Genomic DNA, 24,601 nt, shown 5'->3' with positions numbered 1-24,601 from the left:
TTCATGGTATTGCAGTGTTTTTGATTCTTGTAGTTGATAGACACTATGCTCAAACGTCCTACTTCATATGGCTTCTTTAACTCATTATTGACAACAACAGAATAATGGCACATGTATACACACACACACAGATAATTGTGTCAGGCACCATTCTCTGTTCCTTACATATATTAATTCATTTAATCCTCAGAACAATGGTAGGCATGATTCCAGTTTTACAGATTGTTCAAAAAAACTGAGGCACAGAAGACTAAGAACCAGCTCAAGGCCACACATCTAATAAAATGTAGAGCTAGGATTTGAACCCAACAGTCTGGCCCCAGAGCTCCTGCTCTTTACTACTGTGCTAGACTTACTACCTTTCCCAGCCTATTCCTGGAAATTCTCCTTGTTACCTCACTTTCCCCTCTGCCTGAACCATAGCTGGACCCCAGGAAAATCTCATAATAGTATTTTGTCTCCAGAGAGTAGAGAGACTGAGGTCTCCTTTAGGCAGTCATCAACTTTTCTCAGGGAAGGTTGGACTCTGTGTTTGAATTTTGCTGAGCTGGCACTGTCTTTGAACCCACAAAATGCCTTGCCATTCCGCCAACGTGCGAATGAGCTGGAGGGTGAGGGTTGTGGGAAGCAGGCTCTTTACCTGTGCTGAAACCGTGTGGGCCAAAATAGTCAACACCAAATACCATAAGGACTGCTAGACTGTTGGGCATGAGCCAGATTTTGGGTGCCATCTCACCACTGACTTGTAGGTTTGATACCGTTTCCTGCTCAAGACCAGAAGCAATCTTGGAGTAATTCCTTGCCCTATGCACACTGTACCTAAGACCTCTGATGAACCCTGACATACCATATTGGTTCCTCCAAAGTAGGTTTCCTGATGGCACATGTGCAAGAGTTTCAAGGCATCTGTCAGGGCCCCCATCTTGGCTCTGGAGAAAGTCCCTGCTTTTGCATTCTCTTCTTCACAGCTTACAGCACATTCCCAGACTTGGGGGAGGGAGGCTTCCAAGTTATTAGAATTAGGGTATGTTTATGTGGGGGGGTGGTGAGTGCATGATGGAAAGGACAGATGTCTCCTTATGTCACATTCCATCATGGAGAGTTTGTCTAGGGAGGAGGCAAGGGCTTTAAAAAGGCTTAGGACTCGTGGGACCTAGGTGAAAGGAAGCACTGTGGAGCAAAGAGCCACCAGTGTGCAGAGCTGGTAGGTGTGTGAAGGGTCTGGGGAGGGGGGAGGGGCCTCCAATGGTTGGAATAGGGGCTGTTTGGGTTATTTTAAAGGTCCATACTGGGGAGCAGGGGGCCTGGGTTTGATTGTTCTGGTTCTCAGTAAGTCCATCTCTGCCCCACAACACCCTTCTGGCTCCATCTTCGTAAAAGGAAGGGTCTGTACCCAAAGGGCTGCATGATCTTTTGCCTCTCCCATTCTCCCCTAAAACCCAACCAATCAGTCTCAGAATCTGAGAATGGAATAGAAGGAAAGATAAGGGACAAAATTGAGGAGCCTCATAGCTTATTCTTACTTAGTCCTCTTAGAAGAGGCAAATTATCCCTTCTTCCTCAGCAACCATTGCCATACACACTCTTCTCCCACCTCCCTGCACCCGTCTCCTCCACTGGAGCTGCTGCCATGGTTGCCAGGCATGGTTGCTAAGTCTCTGCATGGAAGGGTTGGCGTGGGCTGTGCTGCCACTAACATTACCATGGTGAATCAGGGGACACCTGGTATAGGCTTGGGGGGAGGGATCATGTAGATGTAAGCAACACCTTCTGCCCCTGGGACAGAATGATCCTAAAAGGTGACCATCTTAAGCACCACTTCAGGCGGGGGAGGGGGGGGGAGGGCGGGAAGTGAGCCAGGGATTGTGGCAGTGGTGAGGGGGAGCTCTACCCTGGGAAGTGGGGGCCACTTTTATCATTTCAGTTGCTAGGGGGTTGGTTTTGCCAAGAGAGCACGGTATTCCTCCTCCATCCCTTCTGAAAGGGTGCAAATGCATAACCACCGTGGTCTGTCCTCCATAAGGCTCAGCAGAGCTGTGTGGGCACAGAACAGTATGACCCCCAAGTCCTGGCTCCTGGATTGGGGGAGAGAGCCTGCTGCGGGGAGAGGGCTCCATAGGTCCCCAAGGACAAACATGTGGAACAGGAGTGTGGGACAGTTAGGATGGCCAAGACAGACTCCTGTGTGCAGCTGTACAAGCAGCCTTGGGCTGCAACACTGAGAGGGTAAGGAGTTAAGGGTGTGGAGGTTACCCTTTCTGGGCTTGGGGGAGGCAGCTCTCCCCCAGAGTCACATAAAAGCTGTGTGAAAACCACCGCCTCCTCCCTCCACCGCATGGAAGCTGGTTACTCATCTCTCTGCACCCGAACAGCCACTGCCGCTAAAAATAGACCCCCTGCACCCCAACCCCATGGAAACCAGCGGAGAGTGGCAGGCAAAGACCTTGACTTCCATTCCCATCACCTCCCTGTCCGGGAAACTGAAAACCGAGGCAGGAAGTCAGAGGCAGAACCCTGGTGGTCAGGCATCCCGACAAGAAGAAGAGGGAAGGATTAAAACGACAGGAAGCTTGAAGAAATGGGGGTGGGGGAGGGGCACCGTCAGCTTGGCAAGAATTAGAAGTCCCCTGCCCACTCACGCAGGTCCCATCAGGCTTGGGGGACATGAGCAATGGGAAGGGGCGCCCAATCCCGGGCCCCAGGGGGCGGCCGTGCACATGGGGGAGGTAACAGCGCTGTGCCGTCCGCGCCGCGCCGTGTCACATGCGCGCGCGCACACACACACAGACAGGCACACACGTGTGCCCGGGTATATATAGTCCCCAGTCTCTGGCCCCGTTCGCTCTGCAGTGGGCGCCGGCTCCTCGGGCTGGGAGGGGGCTCTCGGGGCGGGTGGGAGGGTGGGGGGCCGGGGTGGGGTGGGGCAGGATGCTGGATGGCCAGCTATTCTCCGAGGGGCCCGACAGCCCCCGGGAGCCCCAGGATGAGGAGTCTGGCAGCTGCCTCTGGGTGCAGAAATCCAAGCTGCTGGTGATCGAAGTGAAGACAATTTCCTGTCATTATAGTCGCCGCGCCCCTCCTCGACAGCCCATGGACTTCCAAGCCAGCCACTGGGCCCGTGGGCCCCAGAGCCGCACGTGAGTGAAGGAGGGGTGACGGGAAGAGAGTGGTGGGGCGGGGAGTGGGGTCCGGACCTCCCCGCAGGCACCAGCCAGTGCTGCTGGTCCCCCTTCTCTTTCCCACACCTCCCCCCACCCCATCCCGAGGGCTGGGGCCTGACTCGTCCCGCATTGTTTTGGGGGGCAGGAGTGGGTGTGAGGAAGGGCAAGAGGTGAGATGGGGCAGACGCTGTTAAAGTGTGCATGGAGAGATGGTGAGGAGTCCGGCTTCGACTTCAGCCCTAACGTATACGCACGTGCACACGCACACACACTCACACACACCCCTCCACACACCTGCCCCAAATGGTCTCCAGTGCTCCCAGCTCCCCGGATTTCGGCCCCCTTCCCCCACAAACTGCTCACCTGGGTTCCTGCTCATTGTCCCAGGTGTGGGCCGCGCTCGGGATCCCCTGAACCGCCGCCCCGCCGTCCCTGGGCCTCCAGGGTGCTGCAGGAGGCGACCAACTGGCGGGCGGGGCCCCCGGCCGAGGCCCGAGCCCGGGAGCAAGAGAAAAGGAAAGCGGCATCGCAAGAGCGGGAGGCCAAGGAGACCGAGCGAAAAAGGCGCAAGGCTGGTGGGGCCCGAAGGAGCCCCCTCGGTCGGCCCCGCCTGGAACCTCGGAACGCCCCTCGGGTGGCCCAGCCTGTAGGGCCCTCAGCTCCTTCACGACCCGAGCGCCTGGGGCTGGCGGGGCGACCGCCCCGTCCATCCGCGCAGCCTCAGAGCGACCCAGGGGCGGCGTGGGCGGGGCCCTGGGGAGGTAGGCGGTCAGGGCCCCCCAGCTACGAGGCACACCTGCTGCTAAGGGGCGCAGCCGGGACGGCCCTGCGACGACGCTGGGACCGCCCGCCACCCTACGTGGCTCCACCTTCTTACGAAGGCCCCCACAGGACCTTGGGGTCTAAGCGAGGCCCCGAGCCCTCCCAGGCGCCCGCCTCAGCAGCCTGTGCTCCGACTCCGGCCAGGACAGAGGGAGGGTTCACAAAGAAGAGGCTGGATCCTCGGATCTATCGGGACGTCCTCGGGGCTTGGGGTCTCCGACAGGGACGGGGTCTCCTGGGGGGATCCCCAGGCTGTGGAACAGCCAGGCCAAGGCTGGAGTCCGGCAAAGGGGCCGTGGAGAAAAGCCTGGGGCTGGCTAGTGCCGGCCCGAATAGTGGTAGTGACAGCCATCCCCAAGCCAAAGCTGCTGGGAGCCCAAGCTCGGAGACAGCTCCTGCGGGGTTGGCCGCTGCGACTCCCAGCCCACCGCGTCCCGCTCCCAGGTCCAGGCCCCGTCTCAAGGGCCCCGGGGAAGGGAAAGAAAGTAGGGAACAGAGCTGGCTCCCCAAATGCTGGATTCCCTCCCTTAAAAGGCAGCCACCGCGACATAGCCAGACCCTCCCCAGACCCTGGGCTCCAGGAGGCACTGGATGGAGAGAGTCCCTGGGTCATAGAGAGGGGGCAGGACCTGAGACCTTGGAGGGTTGGAAAGGGGCCCGCCGCGCCCACACCCTGCCCCGCAGCTCCCGCGGCCCTGCTCGGGGAGAAGGCGTCTTTGTCATTGACGCCACGTGCGTGGTGATACGCTCCCAGTACGTTCCAACCCCTCGAACCCAGCATGTACAGCTTCTGCCCAATGGGGTGCCGCGCGTCGGGGGGGATGCCCCTAACCAACCGAAGCCCAACAAGGAAGAGGTCGAGGGAGTCGCGGCCTTTCCCTCCCCATGCCAAAAACTGCTGTTGAGCAGTCGCCTTTCACACCAGCTCGGTGGGGGGCGAGGGTTCGAAGCTGAGGGCGGGAAGCCCCCGGACTCCTCCTTGGAGGAGCGCGCCTCCCGCATCTTGGGGCTCCCGGTTGGCGAAGTAAACCTGCAGGACGCCCCCACGCAGCCAGGTAGCCCAGAGCGCTCAGTCTTAGGCCCACCGGCTTCGGGAGGCGCGGGCAGTGCCGAGGGCTCGGAGGAAGTGGCGGCTGTCCCGCGGCGCGCGGGCCGGGGCTGGGCGCGGACCCCAGGGCCCTACGCCGGGGCCCTGCGGGAAGCCGTGTCCCGCATCCGGCGTCACACTGCCCCGGACTCGGACTCAGACGAAGCTGCGGAGCTCAGCGTCCACAGCGGCTCTTCTGATGGAAGCGACACCGAAGCCTCGGGCGCCTCCTGGCGAAACGAGCGGCCCCGGCCCGGGGAAGGCGGGAAGACGGCAGAGCTGAGCGACAGTATCCGAGAGATTCTAGATGTCATCAACCGAACCGAGGAGGCCTTCTTCGGAGAAAGGGACACTAAGGGGATGCCACAGGGAAATAGGGAGCAGCAGTGAGAGGCCCTTTCTTGTATTTGTGTTCCCCAACCTTTCCATCTTTGGGCCCACTGGTCCTCTTTCTTCCTCACAGACTTCCTTGTACCCCTTACCCATAGCCGTTCCCACACTTGAAATAGCAGCCGCCCGATTGAAAGGAAAGGGAGCATGTGGCAATTCATGGTTTCTTTTTTTTCTTTTCTTTGTCCTTTCCTTTCTTACTTTCCTTTCCCTTCCTTTCCTTTCCGGGAGAGGCGAGGATGAGCAGTTGACTTTAATCCCTGCTCCATTCAGGGCACTGGGGTAAAATCTTCACCAAGGGCAGATGAACTAGTTGTGGAGCTGAGCAGAGAGACCTAGCCAGGACCAGGAGGGAGGGCAGGGATGGTATAGTCATAGGAGGGCAACTTAGGGTGGAGTCTCTGGGCTGGAGGGAGAAAGTGATGGAAGAGGCTTCTGAGTGCGGTGACCAGGTGACATAGAGGCCTTTGGCAGAAGAGGAAGGGACCCAGAAGCAGCCAGCAAAACAGGAAGAGGGCTTACTTTGGTGTCACAAGGCCCCAAACGAGGTTCCAATCCCAACTCTGACACTGACTGCTGGGTGACCTAAGGCAAGTCACTTCCCTTCTCCAGGCCTACTAATATGTAAAATGAGGGAGTCCTAACATCATCTCTGATGTTTTGGATCCTTGGGGGAGGATTTGTATCTTATCCTCTCCTCCACCGGCTAAGAAAGAGAATTAGGAATAAATGTACAGAGTCTGAGTGTCCCTGGGTGGCTTCATTTTCACCTGTACTCGTTCACAACTCAAGAGATTGTCCAAGGTTTGCAGAAGATCTGAGTGAGTGGCTGAGGGCTTCTATCCCAGTATCTTAGGTTTAGGTGAGGGCTCCCCAAAGCAGAGCAGGAGTGTGGCCTTGTCACTGTCCCTGGCCTGCAGTGGTCTGAGCTGGGGAGGGAAGGCAGCCAGTGAATCAGCTTGGGACCTCTTTAGGCCTTCCCCTTTTCCTCCTCTCCAGTGTTCCTTAGTGATGCTATGAATTGTTACCACAATTTCACACCCGGGTGGTATCACTCATCTGAAAGAACCCTGAAAATTTCTTGCATCTCTGCCTCTTCCAGAAACCTTGGCCAGGGAAGGAAGAGGGAGGCTGGTCCCCAAAAGCCTGTAGGTGTGGGGTGTGATACTCGCTGTAGCCACTATGGGGCGCGCGCAGGTCGCGGATTTCCCCAGTAGCTAATTCCCGAGTCCCCCGCCCCGTACCCAGGCACTGCTAGTTAACCAGTTGATTCCCAGTTACTGCGCGCCGGTCCCCCGCCTTCCAGCCGTGTGAGGTCGGGGGCAGTCCTCTGGCCTTCTAGACTTCTGGAGCGCGCGGAGCCCCTCTTTGTACTCACCCACGCCAAGTGGCTTGGGACCCAGACACTGAAGTCTTTTTTCTCTACCATCTTGGAGAGCTCTGTCTCTATTTACTAGCCATGCGAATTTGGCCAAATCACTTCACCTCCCTGAGCCTCAGTTTCCTCATCTGTCAAATGGGGGTTTATAAACACCTACCTCGCAGGGTTGTTGTGAGGATTTTATGCGATAATGTATGTAAAGCGCCTTGCACAGTGCCTGGCACACAGTAGGCGCTCAATAAATCTAAGCTTCCCTTTGTCCAATCTTGGCATGTTCTTCCTTTCACCGACCTACTCCCTCCCTCCGTTGTCCTTCCCCCAGGGTTCCAGTTTCTTCCCACTTGGTGGGGGGCTGGGGGGACTCCTTTCTTTGATGGAAACTCCCGGCTCAACCCTGTCTCCCCTAGTCCGGACTCTTCCTTCCTTGCCCCCCACCCCACCCCCGCTGGCTCTTCCCACTGCCCCGGCGCACTCCCCCCACCCCCCATTCCGGGCAAGGGCTGAGTCAGCCTGGGTAAATTTAGCCGCCGACTCGGCGGGCGCGGGGGCTTCGCCCAGACTCAGTCGCAGAGTTCTGGCCCGCCCGCCTCTGCCCCCATCCCTGCCGAGTCCACCAGCTCCAACTCTGCGTTCAGAGCCCCAGCCCCATTCTCAAACCACTTCTGATTTGGGTCTCCCGTTATCTCCATGTCACTCCCTACCCTCACCAGACAGACTAGGCAGGGCAGTTTGGGAGGTCGCGCTGGACCACAGCCTGTGGCAAGCTGACCTTGGTTCAGTGAAGGGGGGAGTGTCTCCTTGGGCTTCTGAACCTGAAGGGAGAGCATTGATCGGAATCACCCTGGAGAGCTCATCCCAGAACCTGCCGGAGACCCATAAAGTCAGGTTTCAAGTTAGCTCTTGCTGGGGAGGAGGTAAAGGAAGTGAGGTTCACCTCACTTGGGGCAGAGATCAGTTTCCTAAGGTCAGTCTACCTTCTACCTACAAGTCGATTCTAACTATTGAGCACTTACTGAGCACCTGAGAGGAACCGGGCGCTGGCTGGGTTGGGCTCCAGGAAAGGGAGGAGTAAGTAAGGCCTGCCTTACTGCCTTCACAATGGGGTGAAGATGAAAACACACAAATAACGATAGTAGTGAGCAGGGAGTGGTAAGTACTACAAGGAGTCAAACCAGGGAGATTGTATGGATTTTACGAGCTCAGGAAAGGCTCCCCGAAGGAGGAGACATCTGAAATAGAATCTGGGGAAAGGGGTTCCAAGCAGAGGGAAGAGCAAAAATGGGAGCACGGATATGGGGAAACAGTATGTGTGGGAAATTACCAAACGGTCTGCTTAGACTGGAGTGGAGGGAACATTCGGAGCACTTGCGGAAGATAAAGGCAGGAGTGGAAACTGAGGGCACGCTGGGGTGAGGCCGGCCCACTAGGGAGAATGGGCCTTGGGCCTCTGGGCTTGAGAAGAGAATGGCCTTCAGGCCAGGAGGAAGACCGAGGAAGGCCAGGGCAGTGGTGAGAGCATCTGCCTGGAGTTTGCTACAGCCCAGGGGCTCCAGGCTCTTGGGCTAGTAGAAGAGGTGAGCCGTGCAGGATAGTGGGAGGTAGACTCCGCCATGCTGCGAAAGCCTCTTCGGGGCTGAACACCCAGGAGGCCAGGCTCTCAGAGCTCACCCACACTACTACCGTTACCAGAGAAATGGTGTAGTGTGGTGTTTAGCGCATGGACTCGGGGGCCTGGCAGCATGGCTTTAGATCTTGCCCCTACCTCACACCAGCTGTGTGACCTTAGGCAATTACTCAACCTCCCTGCGTCTTGGGGTCCTCAGTTATAAGATGGGGTTATTAATAGTGCCTTTCTCATAGGCCTGCGGGGAGGATTAAACGATTCAATATGTAAAAGCACTTAGAACCATGCCCGGCACATAGGAAGTAATACCTAAGCGTTAAGCTCTGATTATGATTTATCTCTAGAGCTATTTCATTAGTATTTGGGGGTTTAGGAACAGGAGGATGGGGAAGTAGAGACAGGGCAAGAGGTGGGACAGGCAGCAGAGGCCAGGTCAAGAGGAGCGGGGAGGTCTGGGATGGAGAGAGTCCCTTGAATGGGTGAATGGTGTACATGGAACCTCTAGGTAGTTAGAGCCGCGATGCAACCCACACCCCTTCCCCAGGACTTCCTCCATCTTTGCCTAAGGGTGGAGTCAGCGCCAGCTGCTAAAGATCTGGGGAGAAAGGGATAGAGAGGAGGAGAGGAGTGACTGCAGGTCTGGGGGCCAGCCCTTGGTGAGCCATATCTCAGACTGGCCCTGCGTGGCACTGTGGGTGGGAGGCTAGAGGCTCCCTGCTGCGAAAATGACTTCTAAATCTGGCTGCGTCTGCCAGCTGGTCAGCCTTGAGACGGAGGCCACAACCACCCCCAACCTTGGGACAGCCTCACAGGTCAGGTGTAGGGACAGCAGACGCAGGAGGGCGTGGTCAGGTTGGGGCAGCAGGACACTACCCTCCCAACAGCCAGGTTCTTCCCGGGAAGCCCTTTTCTGTTGTCCCAAACGGGGCCCAGTTAATATGGCCTTAAAGGCCCAGCGGGCCCCTTCCCCTTTCAGACTCTCGCGGGAGCCCTGGAACTTCCCTAGATCAGTCACAAATGGATAACAAAGAACCAGGCCGTAATTATGGGACTTTAGAGGATTCAGGGTCAGGAGTGTGCGTCTGGGGTATGAGGAGGAGAGAACCAGGAGAGTTCTGGCTGGACCTGAGTCTATAGGGAGTGTGCAAAGTGTGCCTGTGGGGAAAGGTGAGCATTCACTCATTCATTTGTTCACTCATTCATTAAACATGTGTGCCAGGCCCTAGGGACACACAAGAGACTCAGACCTGGTTCCTGTTTAAAGGGAGCTTCCGGTCTAGGGTGAGATCTCTATCTCTGTGTGAGATAGGGGGAGGGATGTGGGAGAGGAAACCCACAAAGGCATTACAGTGTAGACTGTATACATAATATATGTTAATGAAGGCCTTCTTGAGGATCCAGGCAAGCATGAAGGAAGGAGAAGGTCCCTGACTATGACTTCTGGGAGTGGGAATATACCTAAGGACTCTGAGAGATGGGTTACTGAGGGTGAATTTGTTAGTGAAGGCAGACTCAGTCTGCCTACTGTCCTCTCCCCTGCATGTCTTGGCATGGGGTGGGGCTTCCTCCCTTGGAGCCCCAGATACTACATAGCTTTTTATGGGTACTTTTTTTAAAATTAATTTATTTATTTTGAGAGAGAGAGAACAAGAAGGGGAGGGGCAGAGGGAAGGAAAGACAGAATCCCAAGCAGGCTCTGCACCATCAGTGCAGAGCCCGATGCGGGGCTCGAACCCACGAACCATGAGATCATGAACTAAGCCAGGGTCAGGAGTCGGAGGCTTAACTGACTGTGCCACCCAGGTGCCCCTTTATGACTCCTTTTATTTTATTATTACTTTTAAAATGTTTGTTCATTTTTGACAGAAAGAGCACGAGCAGGGGAGGGGCGGAGAGAGAGGGGAACAGAGGAGCCGAGGCGAGCTCGAGCTCGAGCTCCATGCTGACAGCAGTGAGCCTGATATGACTCGAACTCACCAAACGTCAGATTGCGACCTGAGCCGAAATCAGACGCTTAACTGACTGAGCCACCCAGGTGCCCCTTTTTGTGTCCTTTTAAAGAATAGCTGCTTCCTGCATCCATCTATCCATCATGCATGCATGCATCCATCTATACATCTCACCTGTCCATTTATCCAGCCAGCTGCCAATCCCTCTGTCATCCATTCACCCATTTATCCATCTGTTCGTTCATCCATTCACTCATCCATTCATCCATCCATCTCTTCTCTTAATGAGGACATATGATATGCCTAGCTCAGTGCTACAAGGAATGCCAAGCACAGAGCCCACAGTCCTCGGGAAGGTGGAAGCCTAGTAGGAGGACAGGAAACACGCAGATAACCATCCATGGGACAGCCAGTACATGCTGTTCATGAAAGCCCTACCCAGAAGCTGCTTCAGGAGGCAAGGCCACTTTGCCAAGGGGTATGAGAAGGGCTGAAGGTAGGGAGGGACACCTGAGATGGGTTTCAACAGGGGGAGATGGGGAAGAGGTGCTTTCCAGGGCATGAGCAAAGGTAGAGAGGTGGGAAAGCCCAAAGCTTTCACGGGGAACAGAGTCAGTGGGGAATTCAGAGGAGCAAGGACCTTGGAATGATGTGTGTGAGCCAAATCATGAAGTGTCTCTGGAAAGCAAGGATAAAACGTTTGAGCTTTAGCGAGAGGGATTGAGGAAGACGGGAGGGGCAGAGAGGTTTTGAGCTGCAAATGTCCCCGTTGCCTCCTCAACACCTATAGCATTGTTTTCTCTGCTGCTTGATCACGGCCTTCGTTGGTCTTGTTATGTTGTGGAATCTCCTGCTGGACCATAAGCTACTTAAGGGTAGTGCCTTTGACTTAGCTCTGTATCCACTACAAGCTGGGCCTGGAGCAGGCTCCCAGCAAATGCTGTCAGCAGGTAGGAAGAAATGATAAAACTGTGTAACAGGAACACTGGCACAGCAATTCAGGGTCAGATAAATGGGAGGAGAGGGGGCTGCTGCCTGGTGTCCTTCCAGCCCCCACTCCAGCATAGGGATAAACCCCTGCTTTCTTTGCTGGTCTCTCCAGGAGCTCTTCCAAGAGGCACCACAAGGTGGCGCTGTTCTGACTGTAGTTCTGTGTTCAGCCGAGGTCCTTAAAATGTTTGCAGTTGGAGGAGTGCCCATCCAAGAACTGTCCCTGGATGGTCTAGACATTTCCTTCCAGCAAGTGCTGAGACAGAATGAAAAGGCTAAGTGCAGCTATGGAAAAGCAGAGCCAACAGACCCCCAACCCCACTGCAAGTACCAGCCTCATGTATCCATTCATTCATGTGACAGTACCTACTATGTGTCAGGTACAATGTTAGGCTCTTGGAAAAACAGCAGTGAACAATCATAGTCCCTGCCTTCAAGAGCTTGACATCTAGTCTTAACCAAAAACCAAATCTTTTTTTTTTTTTGCTATCGTTCTCTTTCTTTTACACACACACACACACACACACACACACACACACACACTCGCCAAGCCAATCCCCTTGACCTGGGAAGCCATCTCCATGAGAAGTCTACTCTTTGGCACTGTTCATCCCTCCAAATCCGAGTTTCTCCCTATGGTTGCTGCATGGCCACATGAGTGTGACCCTTAGATGCTGCCTCCTTGGATAACTCCTCTTGCCCTCTCGGAGCTCCCTGACCAGCCCTTTCCTAGTCTTTCTCCCAACCTCCCCCATCACATCCACACTGTCAGCTTTAGAAGCTCTAGGGACCTCCTGAGAGTACGTCTGCTATGGATTAGGGCCTCCTAATATTCTAGACCTCTGGAGGTTATAGGAACATGACCACTCATGTGGATCCACAGAAGGACCCTATGAGATCCTGGTGTCACCAGCCCAGAGGTAAGGAGCTGGAGTGTCCAGAAAACCAAAGAGCTCAGAAACATGCCCCTCTGTGGCCTGGGGGCTCTGCCAGCCAAACCTGTCCCTAGACAGGCTGCCTTCTTTTTCTCATCTACTTTGGCGGGGTGGTGGGGGGGGCAGGCCTCTCCCTAGCTGTGACTCCATGGTGGTGGCTGTGGGAGACACTGGTTGAAAGGTGAAGCATTGTGGGACATTGTCCACTTTCCCAACATGCTCCAGGGCCCAACTTAGCCCTTGGCGGGTTTGGGAGAAGAGAGGAGGGAGGGTTGGTGCTGAGAGTGGGAGCCAGGCTCATCGAGGTCCCGGGAGTGAATGCCGCATTGTTGGCCAGGCCAGAGTCACAGATAATTACCTCAATTAGTGACAATGGGAGAGTAATAAATACAGGCTTAGTGTCTCCTACCCCACCAGGGCTCCGAAGATTAATCCAGGCTGACGGGCGGGCCCTGAAAGGCGTGATGGACAATTCATTAAACTCCCCAAATGCCGCACAACCTGGGCGTGAAGGCTGAGTTAGCCCCCTGGGGGCTGCGCCTTTGTCCTGATTGTGTGTCTCCGCCGCAGCAGAGCCGGGCAGCCCCCAGAGAGCGGGGAGGTGAGTGGGGCTCCCCCAGCCGGGCCAGGCGGCGGGAGGATTAGGCCTTGGTCCGGCCCTGGTTGCCCTGGCACACCAGCCCGGCCGGGCTGGAATGTCCGTGGGGGGGAGCAGGCCGAGCGGAGGGGCGGGGCCGACAAGGTGGGGTAAGGGGGGCACACAAAACCGGGGGCAGGAGGAGTTAATTAGACGCCAGCCGAGGAGGGCGAGGGGCCACAATAGGGCCGAGGGGCCGCCAGGGACGGCCCCTTCACTTCCGAGGATTAATAGGGAGGAGGGAGAGGGGAGGGGTTCGGCCCTGGGGGAGGAGAACTGGAAGCTTCCCAGGGTGGCACTGCCCCCTTTTGCCCAGCTTGGCACCTACTTGGCAAGTGACTGGGAGGCAGGAGGCTCTGGCAGCCTGGGCAGGTGGCCCCCAGCATCCCACAAAGTGGCTCTTTCTCCTGGCATGGCGCCTGCATTGGGAGATGATTGAGCAGGAGGAGAAAAAGGACCCTTCATTTATCTGGGGAGTAATGGAAGCAGGAATGTTTAGGGGCCCTGCTCTCAACACCCTCCACCTCCACCAACCTACTCTGAGGCAGAACCAGGAAGGAGCCTGAAGCTTTACCCTTTCTGATGAGGCTGCCGGGTTAAAGCCAAGAAGTCCGTAGAGGGACTGGTGCTGGTGTGAACACACGGGAGCCGGGCCACTGTGTGTGCGTGCACATACACGTGCAGACACTTGTGCTCACAGGTATTTTGATGCCCGGGCCTGGTGCTCAGCAGGCCGTCAGTCAATGCCTGTTGAACGAATGAATGAACGCTGGTTTTGCTGAGGGTAAGTGAGTGTGAGAAAGAGGAGTGATGCTGGGCTGCACCGTGACACAGGGTGGCCTTGGGCCCTTTCCTTCTGAGGTCCTCAGTGTGGCCCGGGAAGGATGGAACCCCACCTCTGAGCAGATGAACAAATGCCCAGGAAAAATGAAGTGGTGGGGGTTCCTTCCCTTTGAAAAGGGCAAAAAAAAAAAAGTGCAGTAGCCTCTTGGAAGCCCCACTTCCTCCTGTGCCCCAGGAACAGCCCTGGCTCCTCCCTAGGAGCCACCCCACCCTATCCCCTCCCAGGGAATGACAAGGGAGCGAGTTGGCGGCAGTTCCCTGGGCATATTTATAACCTGCTGCTCGCTCACCAGCGTCTGCTTTTAGCCCAGACGGGGGAGGGGGCAGGGGGGTGGTCTGTCTCATGCTGGGCGCCCCGGCTGGGTGTGGAAAGAGTGAGTAAGGGTGAGTGGTGGGCAGCTCTGTATGGATATTCCTGCTCACACCACAGCCAAACAGCTTATTTTCTCCTCATTTTGTTATTTTTCTCCCTCTAGCCTGGAGAGGAGGACTGAGCCAGCCTGAGGTGGGGAGGGGGGGGTGCTAGACCCTGGGGTATTTGCAGCCCCACTGACAGGGTTTTTCCAGGGTGCGTGTGGCAGGGTGTGTGTGGTGCCGGCTTGCTGACCCCCTGGGGACTGCGCAGGCCTGCCGTCTCACTCCTCTCAGCTTTTCCGCTCCCCCCCCCCCCAGGGTATTTCAGGACTAGTGCCTCCCTCACCCGCTGAGGCCAACCATGTGTCCGGGGTCCCTGGCAGCCTCAGATCCCCCTGGGTGTGTGGCACCTGGCACCTGAAGATCAGAAGTGGGTGGAAGGGTAGCCTGGGTGGATAGGGCAGAGCTGGGGCATCAGGCCCATTCCTGACAACACTTGCCTATGGTGATACCTTTCCAGGCACAGCCCTTCGTGAGAATGGCACAGGTGATCATAACATGAAAAAGAATTAGCTTCTATGTAATGCTTTGCAGAGATCCCACACCCCTTTTGCTTGCCCCTCTCCCCCCCCCCCCACACACATACACACCTTTTTTCTTGGTGCATGGCCCCTTGAGGGCCCAGCCTCATTCTGCACTTCCTTACCCACTTTGAAGTCCCCGCCCCTGGAAGCGAGGGCTCCCATGCAGAGGACTGATTCTGGGAGTCTTTCATCAAACCTCATGGGTGTGCAGAGGGCTTTACACTTCGCTGAGCCTTCACTGCACTCCCTTCTTCGTCTGACAATACCAGTCAATGTGTTTGATTCCCTCGCCACCCTATAAACTTCTTCAAGTAGGCACGAGGGCTCACGCATCCCTGTATCCCCAGCCTTTGGCACACGCCTGGCACAGAAGAGGCGTCAGCAAGTGTTCAAGTGACCAGAGTTTTCACGTACATGACCCTCATCTGAACCTCACCACCTTCTTGAAGGAGAGGACTAACCACTGGCAACCATCCCTGTTCAATCGACAAGGTAACTGAGGCTGAGAAAACAACAGATTTGTTGAAAGTCTAATTAGGGCCAGAACAGGATTCGTTGCTTCCCTTTACCCTTCTTCAGCCCTTGTGTGTCAGTTCAGCTCAGAGGCCCCAGCTTCTAGGCCTGAAAGCTGATACCCATTCCAGCTCTTGGAGTTAGGAATCAGGTGAGAATGCTTGGGGACAGCTGCCAACCCTTCAGCTCCCCAAACGCTGCCTCTCCCCAACTCTGGGCATCATCCAGTAGGGGCCCAAGCCCCCTCTCCTGCCTCTGGCATCCCATTCACTTCTTGCTTTGGGAGCTGGGGGATCTAATAATTCATTGGATTATAGACTGGACATTCTCTGCAGGGGGTTCTTTACTGGAAACCCAAGGCTTATGAGAGGTGCCTTCTACCCCGGATCAATAAGGTTTCTACTCCTCCCCCTCTGCTGCCCATGAGAGCTAAGCTGGTGCTGGCTTGGCAGATGGAGAAAAAGGGAAAGGGATGTCATTGCAGGGTTGAGCAGCTCCTGGCTCCACTCCCCTACCCCCACACATACCCCAAAGGCCAACAGGGGTCAGAGTTCACACATCCAGGGAGAGGTGGGAGGCAGCTACCACAGCAAAAGAATCCTAGGGAGAGGGGGAAATTCTCCAGCCATCTGGGATCAGTTGCTGCCCTTGGGGGGTGGGGTGCTTCGTAGCTCCCCTGCCCTTTAGGTCCTCCCCTGGGGGGAAGTCTTAGGATTAGGGACAAGCGTTAGAGCTTAGGAAGGGGTTAGTGTTGTCTGAAGTTAGGGTTAAGGCTAAGGTTAGACCTAGATCTAGGGACAGGCAGAGGATTAGGGTTAGAGATAGGTTCAGGGCGTGGGCAGGATTAGTACTCCTGCCGACTCTGGTGAATGTGCACATGGAGGTATGAGCGTTATTAGTAACAGTGCTCTTTCAGGCTCTTTATGGGAATGACTAACTTAATGGTGTGGTTATGGACCACACTTGGGTTTCCTTCTGGTCACATTGGTTTAAGCCCTAGCCTCTAGTTGGATTCTAGCCCTCCAGCTCCCTTCTTCTCCCCCACTGTCGTCTCTGAGCTTTTGGGTCCAGTGCTAGAACCCATCACCTGTCACCTGGATCCTCCTGAGCCCCAGGTTGGGAGCTGGGGTCCTAATAAGGACGTGATAAGGTCCTAATAAGCCGTGACCACAGCTGAAGCCAATAGGCTTCAGGGGCTGAAAGCTCTACAGCAGCACCCTTTCTGCTTGGCTTTCTCTTCTTTGGTTTCTTTTCAGAACAGGGTCATGGCTTCACTCAGGTGTAGCTATTTTCACAATTCCAGAAAGGAAAGGCAGGCTTAGAGTTTGTTTGCCTGTTTGTTTAATCCCCGTTCATCAAGGGAAGAAACTGAGGCAGTTATGGACTTGCCCAGTATCACACAGCCGGTTGGTGTTCAAATAGGAAGAAGAATCTTGCAGGGTGTCCTGGCTCCTGGCCAGGTTCTTCTGATGACCTAGCTCCCCAGGGGCCTCATTAAGGTCATGCAAGGGTTAGAATCTCAGGGTCTTCTTGCAGGGCGGGGAAACCAGTCCCCCGACAATGTAGCCTATTTAAGAGAGGCAAGCAATGGTGTGTTCTGGGTTCAAGGAGAAGCCACCAAGTCACTGATAAAAATAGAAATTTTATTCTGCGGAGGAAGATACTACATCGGTGGGGGTGGGGAGCCACTAATAGCTACAATGGAAGGAAATGCTGATTCCGGTAGGCAACGGCATCTTTGAGAAATTGGGGAGAGGAAGAGAGGGATCAGAAGAGGCTGGAGAGCAGAAGGAGAGGAGAAGGGAGAGGGATTGGGGTGGGGTGGAAGTGGTCTCTGCAAGCCAGGCCGGAACCCAGCACAATAAATAGTTTTATTTACAACAACCAAACTCGTGGCTTTGTATCCACGATTCAGTGCAAATTATTTACACACTGATGAGGAGGCAGGACAGGAAGGGGTAGGAGGTGGGTGAGGGAGGCATGGCTCACAGCTGTTCAATGGCTCCATGACAGAGGCTGGGAGAATGGGGGTATTTCTGCTGGGTCCCCCAACCTCCTTTTCCACATCACCACAGCTGCCCTTTCACCCTAGAACCTCCCGGTTCCGTTGTAGGTGGGGAGGAGAAAGGCCCTGCTGTCCAGGTGTGTGTTCAGCGTCTGCACCCTTGGCAGGAGAATGGGAAGGGCGTGAGAAGATCTGGAGAAAAAACGGAGGATAAAAGGGAGGGAGAGAGGCGGGGGGGAGGGGTCACTGGCGCGGTGGAGGAAACAGAGCCACATGGTCAGAAGCTGACCCCCACGGGGAAGGGAACAATCCTTCTCTCACCTCCTGGCCAAGCAGGGGGCAGTGCAACAAGGGGTCTCCCGGGAGAGGGAGGGAGGTAGGTCCGGGGCAGGTCCATCAGGATGGCAAGAGGGTTCATGCCGGCCCAGGCAAGTGGTTTCAGGAGTCCCCCGGTAGGAGGAGGTGGGAGAAATGATCGCATACGTATGAATCGCGGGGGTTGTGGCTGGAGGGACTGGGTGGGCACGTATCCGGGTGGGCTAGAGGGGAACGCTCCTGGGGCGAGTCCGCGAAGCGTCTCACAGACACTCGTGCAGTACGCGCGTGTGCGTGCAGTTGCGGCAGCTGACGTGGCAGCACCAGTGGAAGGTGCAGTTGCAGCGCTCGGTGACGCGCTGTGTGCGCGTACGGTGGCCCCGGCCACAGCAGAGCAGCTCGCAGCCGTCCAGCGCGGGCGAGGAGCTGTTGCAGGCGCGCCCGGCCGTGCCCGCCGTTCCCAGGCGTCCGCTGTACGTGCAGAAATTGGGCGATTTCTCGAAGTAGACGAGGTCGTGGGGGGAGGGCGGCTTGTGCGCCGGGTCCTCGGGCTCCAGGCGCAGCAGTTCCGCCCTCGAGGCGCGGTTGCTGCCGCGGTTGCCATAGAGGACGCGCGAGGCGCCATCGAATCGGTCGCGCAGCACGTCGCCCACGGCGCGCAGCGTGGGCAGCCGCATCCAGCACGTGCGCACCGTGCACGAGCCCGACATCCCGTGGCACTTGCACTCCTGGCGCATCTCAGAGAACACAGTCTGGGGGGAAGGAGGAAGAAAGGGTGTCCCGGGGCACTGTCAGGGCCAGAGCCACCACCGTCCCAGATACCGCCCCCTCCCGGACCCTGCCAGGACCTCAGCAAAGGCCCAGGCTTAGCCCTCGCGCCGAGATTTGAACCCCAGGCCCAACTGCTCCACGCGGGATAGTGGTCTCGGCCTCCAAGCCTCGTTTTTTGAATCTGTACAACGGAGGGCTGCAGGCAATACATTCCACGGGTTCCATGACTTCTAATGTCTTCAGTTCTACCTGCCCTCAGCCACTATCTCTTCCATTCTCTGCCTTCCTTCCACATCTCCTGCATCCTCTGCATCCTCGGGACGTCCTCTCCTGATTCCCTACTCTGACGCCTGGCCTTATCACCGATCGTCACTCCCCAAGTTCGAGGTTAGCCCCTGCTCAGGGACTCGGAGATCCCTGCCACGCCACTCCGCTTCCGTGCGGAGCCCCTCAAGCCCGCTCACCGTGCGGCCAGCCTCGTTGTTGTGAAGGTTCATGAGGAAGCGCAGGTCCCGCCCCTTCTCCCCGGAGTCCACAAACTCCCTGCCGAAGAGGCGGCCGAAGTCGATGTTGTCGCTGCAGCCCCCCCAGTGCCAATCGGGGCCCCCAGGGCCGCGCCGCCGATAGTCGCACGTGCAAGACTCGATGGAGCCCTCTGAGCAGGAGCGCGCCACCGAATGGGTAACCCCGGCGGAGGTGATAGCGAAAATAAACGCCGTTTCCCGACAGCCTGTGAGAGAAGGGAGCGGGGATCAGCGAGGGGGTACGCGGGGTGCTGCCAGCCTCCTCGGTGGAGGGCTTGGGACCTTTGACTCCGCCCTTAGAGTCCCGAGAGCCGGCGGCCGGCTGGGTTGGGAAGCTGATCTCCTAGAGAAAGCACGTGCGTGGGCACGCAACCCTGTCCACGCTTGTAATCACGCGTTCCTGAGACGCAGGGCTCATTTGGCTCCTCAGTGGGAGTGGGGCAGGTCCAGAGGGAAAAACTGAAAAGAGGGGAGGGGAAGAACTCTGCACTTGCCAAGACCTCTCCGCGCCCCAAACTTTCGGCCCCTGTCGGCGATGCAAGCCTTGCTGGGCTGGAGGCAAGACACACTCGCGGAGATCAGCTTCCCAGGCGCCTTTGAGAGGGGCCGGGGAGACGGTGGCGAGCCGGCGTCCACGACTCAGAACTCGCTTTTGCTGGGGCAGTGGCGCAGAAAAGTTAAGCTTCGCGCCGGAGGTGCACGGCTTGCAAACGCCTGGTAGAGCTGGCGCTGGGCACGAAGCTCTTGACGGGTTGATCCTGGAACCCTGCAGGCGCCTGGGACATCTTCCCTGCACTCGCCCGCCCCTGCCCTGCGGGTGACCCTGCGTTCCCCTGGTCCCGGAAGTGTCGCTTTCCTGGGTACCCACCTCGGTTGACGATCTTGCCGAAGAGGTGGGGCCCCGTAGCCGTGGGGCAGTTCCAGCGGCGGTTGCGGAACTGCCACTTGCACTCTCGCACAGCGCTCTGCAGCCCCCCGCTCACGCTGTGCAGGATCCCCGGGTTCTGGCGGATCAGCCTCCTCTGTTTGCGGCTCAGCAGCTGAAGACTGGGCTCGAGCACCAGTTGTAGACTCTTGGAGTCGGTCAGCAGGTTCGTGGAGGAGGCTACGTTCACGATGCCCCTGGTGAGATGCGTGGTAGGAGCTCAGGCTCTGGTAGGGGACCTGCTCCCTAAGCAAAAAGATCGTGTCTACCCTGTCCTCTTCCTGGGACTATTTGCCTGAGAGAGCAGCAGGAGATCAATAATGAGGTAAAGACTCCGAGCTCCCTGGCTAACTGGTTTGAAAGGAATGGGCGTCCAGAGTGTTGTGCAGGGCCGCTCAGGACCCTGGGCCTGGGGACTGGACAGGGGAGGCATGGGAAACCTGAAGACTAGATGTCCACCTTGACTCTGAGAGACTGCTTCCCCGGGAGCCTGGGCAAGGAAATCCTGGCCTGGAGTCCATGCCCACCCAAGGGGTGAAATGCTCAGGAGTCCCACCCTCCTCTCGCCTCCTTTCTGAGCGCTGGCCTGGCCCTTCGCTTCCGAGGCAGGGAAACCCGTGGTGTGGCTACCCCCGCGAGGCTGGGTTTGGGGCTCAAGGGAGAAGGGCGGTGCCAGATGGGAGTGGGCTCCCTGCCTGGAGGGAGTATCGTGGGCCGCCGCGGGCGGACCGTTCACCCCACCTCCTCAGAACTAGAGTCTCTGGGGCAGCTCCGCTCCAGAGCGCCCCTCGGTGTCTCAGAGGGAAGTCAGTGCGGTGGAGCGAGCCTGTCTGCGGACGGATCCCAGAGCGTGGGAGCTGGCTGGGGCTGGCCCCTGGCTCTGCGCCCCGGGACAAGTGGCGACCCCGCACCAGCTCACTTACCACCATCGGCCACTGCTGTTGGCGGCCAGGGCTGCGGGCAGAGCGGCCAGCGCCAGCCACAGCGTAGCAGAAACCCAGCCGGGCAGCAGCGCCCAGTGCCCCATGGCCTGCCCGGCCTCGCCTGCTCTGTGCTGAAGTTGGGGCGGCTTTGGCTGCTGCCCGCGACGGTGGGACGGGTCGCGGCGGTGGCGGCGGTGGCGAGAATTCGCAGTCTGGCTCTAACAGCCCTGGGGGCGGGCGGCGGGCAGCATGGCTCGCGGTCCCAGCTGGTGGGCTGAGGCAGCCACGGCGGGCGGCACCGCCTCTTATAGTTGCGGCGCTGGCTGAAGTGACGATAGGAGGCTGCCCGCCGGGCCGCACCGTGGCACCAGGGCGCACCGGTCAGGGGCGCAGACAATGGGCAGCGAGCGGGGCCGTGGCTCCCGCCCGTCTGAGGCGAGAGCTGACGGGCTGGCCGTCGGGGCTCACCCCCGCCCCCTGCCCGGTGGCTCCCGCCTCCGGGCCTGAACTGGCCGCCGACCCCTCCCCTTGGGACGCCCTCCCACGCGCGCCCGCCTCACTCCTCTTCGCGTCCGGAGCCCGTCGGGGACCAGCGTCCGCCAGGGGGCGCGGCGACAATGTGTTAAGGGGAGAGTCTGCCGGGAGCCCAGCCGCTTCGCCACCACCGGCTGTGGGGCTGTCCCCTCGACGTCACCCTGGGCCCGTCTGGCGTCCTCTCTCTCCCCACTCCTGAGTAGAGGAAGGAAAGCTGTGATTCTGGGCAGCGACTCCGGGGAGACGCCTCCTGCTTTGGAACCCCCGACGGCTGGACAGGGAAGGATAAGGGGGAGACTGGGAGTGGGGTCGTGGTCAGGGAAATCCTGAGGGTGGGTTTGTGGGGTAAGTTCACCAGAGAGAAAACCGGGGACCGCGGCAGTTTGTGTTTGTGGGCTGGTAGGAGTGCACAAGTGACTATGGGGTGTGTGTGTGTGTGTGTGTGTGTGTGTGTGTGTGTGTGTGTGTCTGTGTCTAAGTGGGACAATGCAAGGGTGAATGCATATGAGAATATGTGAGTGTGTTCTGAGGGTGCACACTCGTGTGTGTCCTCATGGAGAGAAACTCCATGTTTTGAGGAGGGACGTTAGGGAACTTTCCAAAGAATCTTGGCATGTAGCTCAGGTCAGAAGGGATCAGTCGAGTCATCTTGTCACAGCCACCACCTGGGGCAGTGCATCATCTATGTGTCAGGAAGGAGGTGGCGGCCACTGTCAGGAAAGACCCAAAGACTGACTGAGGGATGGAGTGTCTGGAACTGTTTGTGGAGGTGGGTGGATGGGTGGATGAGTGTGCGTGCGTGGGGAGATTAACTATGCATATATGTGTCACTCTCGCCGTGTATACCTTGTGTCACCCTATGGTGTGTCACTCTGTGGCATGTATCAACATGTGCATGTCACCGGGGGAGGGGACTGAGCCTGCAACCAAGGCGGCATCAAGGTGGACAAAGCCTGGAGTAGCTGAGTCTCTGTGGATTAGGCTCAGGAAGGGCAGTGGAGTGGGTGTCAGGTGTGCGTGTGGGTGGGGAGGGCTGGGAAGAGAAGAGTTGCTGGCTGAGCTGAACCCAGAATAGGGAACTTGTGCCTCCACGTGTCTGCTTCTTTTTGGATTTTTCTGCCAAGTTTCTCTCTTCTTGCAAAATTCTGGCTCTTTCCACTCTCACCACATTTGAGATATCCCGAATGCTTGCAAGCATCTCCTCCATTGTAGGCTTTTCTCTTTTTTCCCAGGGACCCCAATTCAGCTTCAAGGCTACTTTGGCCTCCTATTGAAGAGGAAGTGGCTGCTGTCCCCTGTACTGGGGCATAGGGAGCACCACCAGCTTTGTCATCATGCCCTACCACCACACACAAATGGCCCCTGCAAGGAGGGAGGACCTCCTCCCTTATGTCTCTCTTCTCTCTCACTTTACAGAGGGGAAAAAAAAAATAGATTAAGAAGTTGTCCAAGGTCTACACAGCTAATGAATGAATAAATGGGGCACGTGTCTGGCCGAGTCGCTGGTGCATGTGACTCTTGATCTTGGGGTTGTAAGTTTGAGCCCTACAGTGGGTGTAGAGATTACTTAAAAACAAAATCTTAGGGGCACCTGTCTGGCTCAGTGGGAAGAGCATGAGACTCTTGATCTCAGGGTCCTGAGTTCAAGCCCCACTTTGGGCATGGAACCAACGTAAAATAAATAAATAAATAAATAAATAAATAAATAAATAAATAAATAAATAGTAAGCTTCAAAATTAGAATCTTAAAAAAAATGAACAAGTTGGTAGACCCAAATTAAAACTCAGATCTGGGGTGCCTGCGGGGCTCAGTTGGTTACGTGTCTGATTTCTTGATTTCAGCTCAGGTCATGATCTCATAGTTCGTGAGTTCGAGCCCTGAGTCAGGCTCTGTGCTGAACAGCTCAGAACCTGCCTGAGATTCTCTCTCTCCCTGTCTCCCTGCCCCTCCCCTGTGTTCTCTCTCTCTCTCTCTCTCTCTCTCTCTCTCTCTCTCTCTCTCAAAAATAAATAAACTTTAAAAAACTCTTTTTGACTCAAAGCCAATGCTCTTTCCACCTAATCAGCTTTTGTGAGTGTGTAGCAATACAATAAGCTATGGACCCCATCTCAAAATTGACAGATAATTAAAAATGATTTTTAGGATCTTTCTGTCTCCCTTTTGAATCCTCTCTTTTTCACCTCCCCTGCTTTTAGGGTGCTTTCTAACTGAGTATGTACCCGGGTCTGATCCTGAAGAGTTCTAAGCCTCAGAAATGATCAGATATCCCATTAAAGGCAGGGAAATCACTCTAAGGAGTCCATGTCTGATAAGTTTAATTAATCTTCTTGGGGCATCTCCATTTTATTTTTTATTTAAAAAAATTTTTTAACGTTTATTTATACTGAGAGACAGAGAGACACAGAGTGTGAGCAGGGGAGGGGTAGAGAGAGGGGGAGACACAGAATCTGAAGTAGGCTCCAGGGTCTGAGCTGTCAGCACAGAGCCCGATGAGGGGCTTGAACTCACAAACTGTGAAATCATGACAGGAGCGGAAGTCGGATGCTTAACCTACTGAGCCACCCAGGTGCCCCAAGGGCACCTCCATTTTAAATGAGATGCTTATTAACCAAGATGAAGCCTGATGGAGGTTTTTTTAAATTTGTTATTTTAGTGTTTATTTATTTATTTTTTAAATCATGTTTATTTATTCTTGAGAGAGACAGAGCAGAGGAAGGGCAGAGAGAGAGAGGGAGACACAGAATCCAAAGCAGGGTCCAGGCTCTGAGCTGTGAGCACAGAGCCCGACAAGGGGCTTGAACCCACAAGCCGTGAGATCATGACCTGAGCTGAAGTCAGACGCCCAACTGACTGAGCCACCCAGGAGTCCTAGTGTTTATTTATTTTTGAGAGAGAGAGAGGGGCATAGTGCAAGTGGGGGGAGGGGCAGAAAGAGAAGGAGACACAGAATCTGAAGCAGGGTCCAGGCTCTGAGCTGTCAGCACAGAGCCCGATGTGGGGCTCGAACTCATGAACTGAGAGATCATGACCTGAGAAGTCGGCCACTTAACTGACTGAACCACCCAGGTGCCCCCTGATGGAGGTTACTTTTGAGGGCAATATCCTTCCCAGGCCTATTGCCCAGTCCAGTGCACCTGACCCTCCCAAGGATTTGACCCTGAGAGACAAGATGTTCTGGGTCCAGCATCCTCCCCAGATCCAAAATCCAGTAGTCTCTACGGAGGGCACCCAGCACAGAAGGCTCAAGTAAATAGACAAAGTACCATGGGCAGCTTGTCCTTCATCCCTTAGGAGTTTATTCCCATTGGGGCCTGGGCCATGTGCTTTGGCCTG

The 24,601-nt window shown here is 56.3% G+C and overlaps 2 protein-coding genes across 2 annotated transcripts; one reads left to right on the top strand and one right to left on the bottom strand.

Moving 5' to 3' along the window:
• The first annotated feature begins 2,928 nt into the window (after positions 1-2,928).
• Positions 2,929-5,460, top strand: DDN (dendrin). Its single transcript, XM_007073081.3, has 2 exons — positions 2,929-3,137; positions 3,549-5,460. The coding sequence occupies exons 1-2, from the start codon at positions 2,929-2,931 to the stop codon at positions 5,458-5,460; spliced, it is 2,121 nt and encodes a 706-aa protein (XP_007073143.2).
• An 11,494-nt stretch (positions 5,461-16,954) lies between these two features.
• Positions 16,955-20,837, bottom strand: WNT1 (Wnt family member 1). The gene is made up of 4 exons (XM_042990814.1): positions 20,734-20,837; positions 19,754-20,007; positions 18,826-19,091; positions 16,955-18,342 (listed from the first exon to the last, which is right to left on the bottom strand). The coding sequence occupies exons 1-4, from the start codon at positions 20,835-20,837 to the stop codon at positions 17,854-17,856; spliced, it is 1,113 nt and encodes a 370-aa protein (XP_042846748.1). The 3' UTR covers positions 16,955-17,853.
• Between the last annotated feature and the right edge of the window lie 3,764 nt (positions 20,838-24,601).

The sequence above is a fragment of the Panthera tigris genome, chromosome B4 (assembly GCF_018350195.1).
Source record: "Panthera tigris isolate Pti1 chromosome B4, P.tigris_Pti1_mat1.1, whole genome shotgun sequence".
In the NCBI taxonomy this organism is placed as follows: Eukaryota; Metazoa; Chordata; class Mammalia; order Carnivora; family Felidae; genus Panthera; species Panthera tigris.
This window is presented reverse-complemented; position numbering and strand designations above follow the sequence as displayed.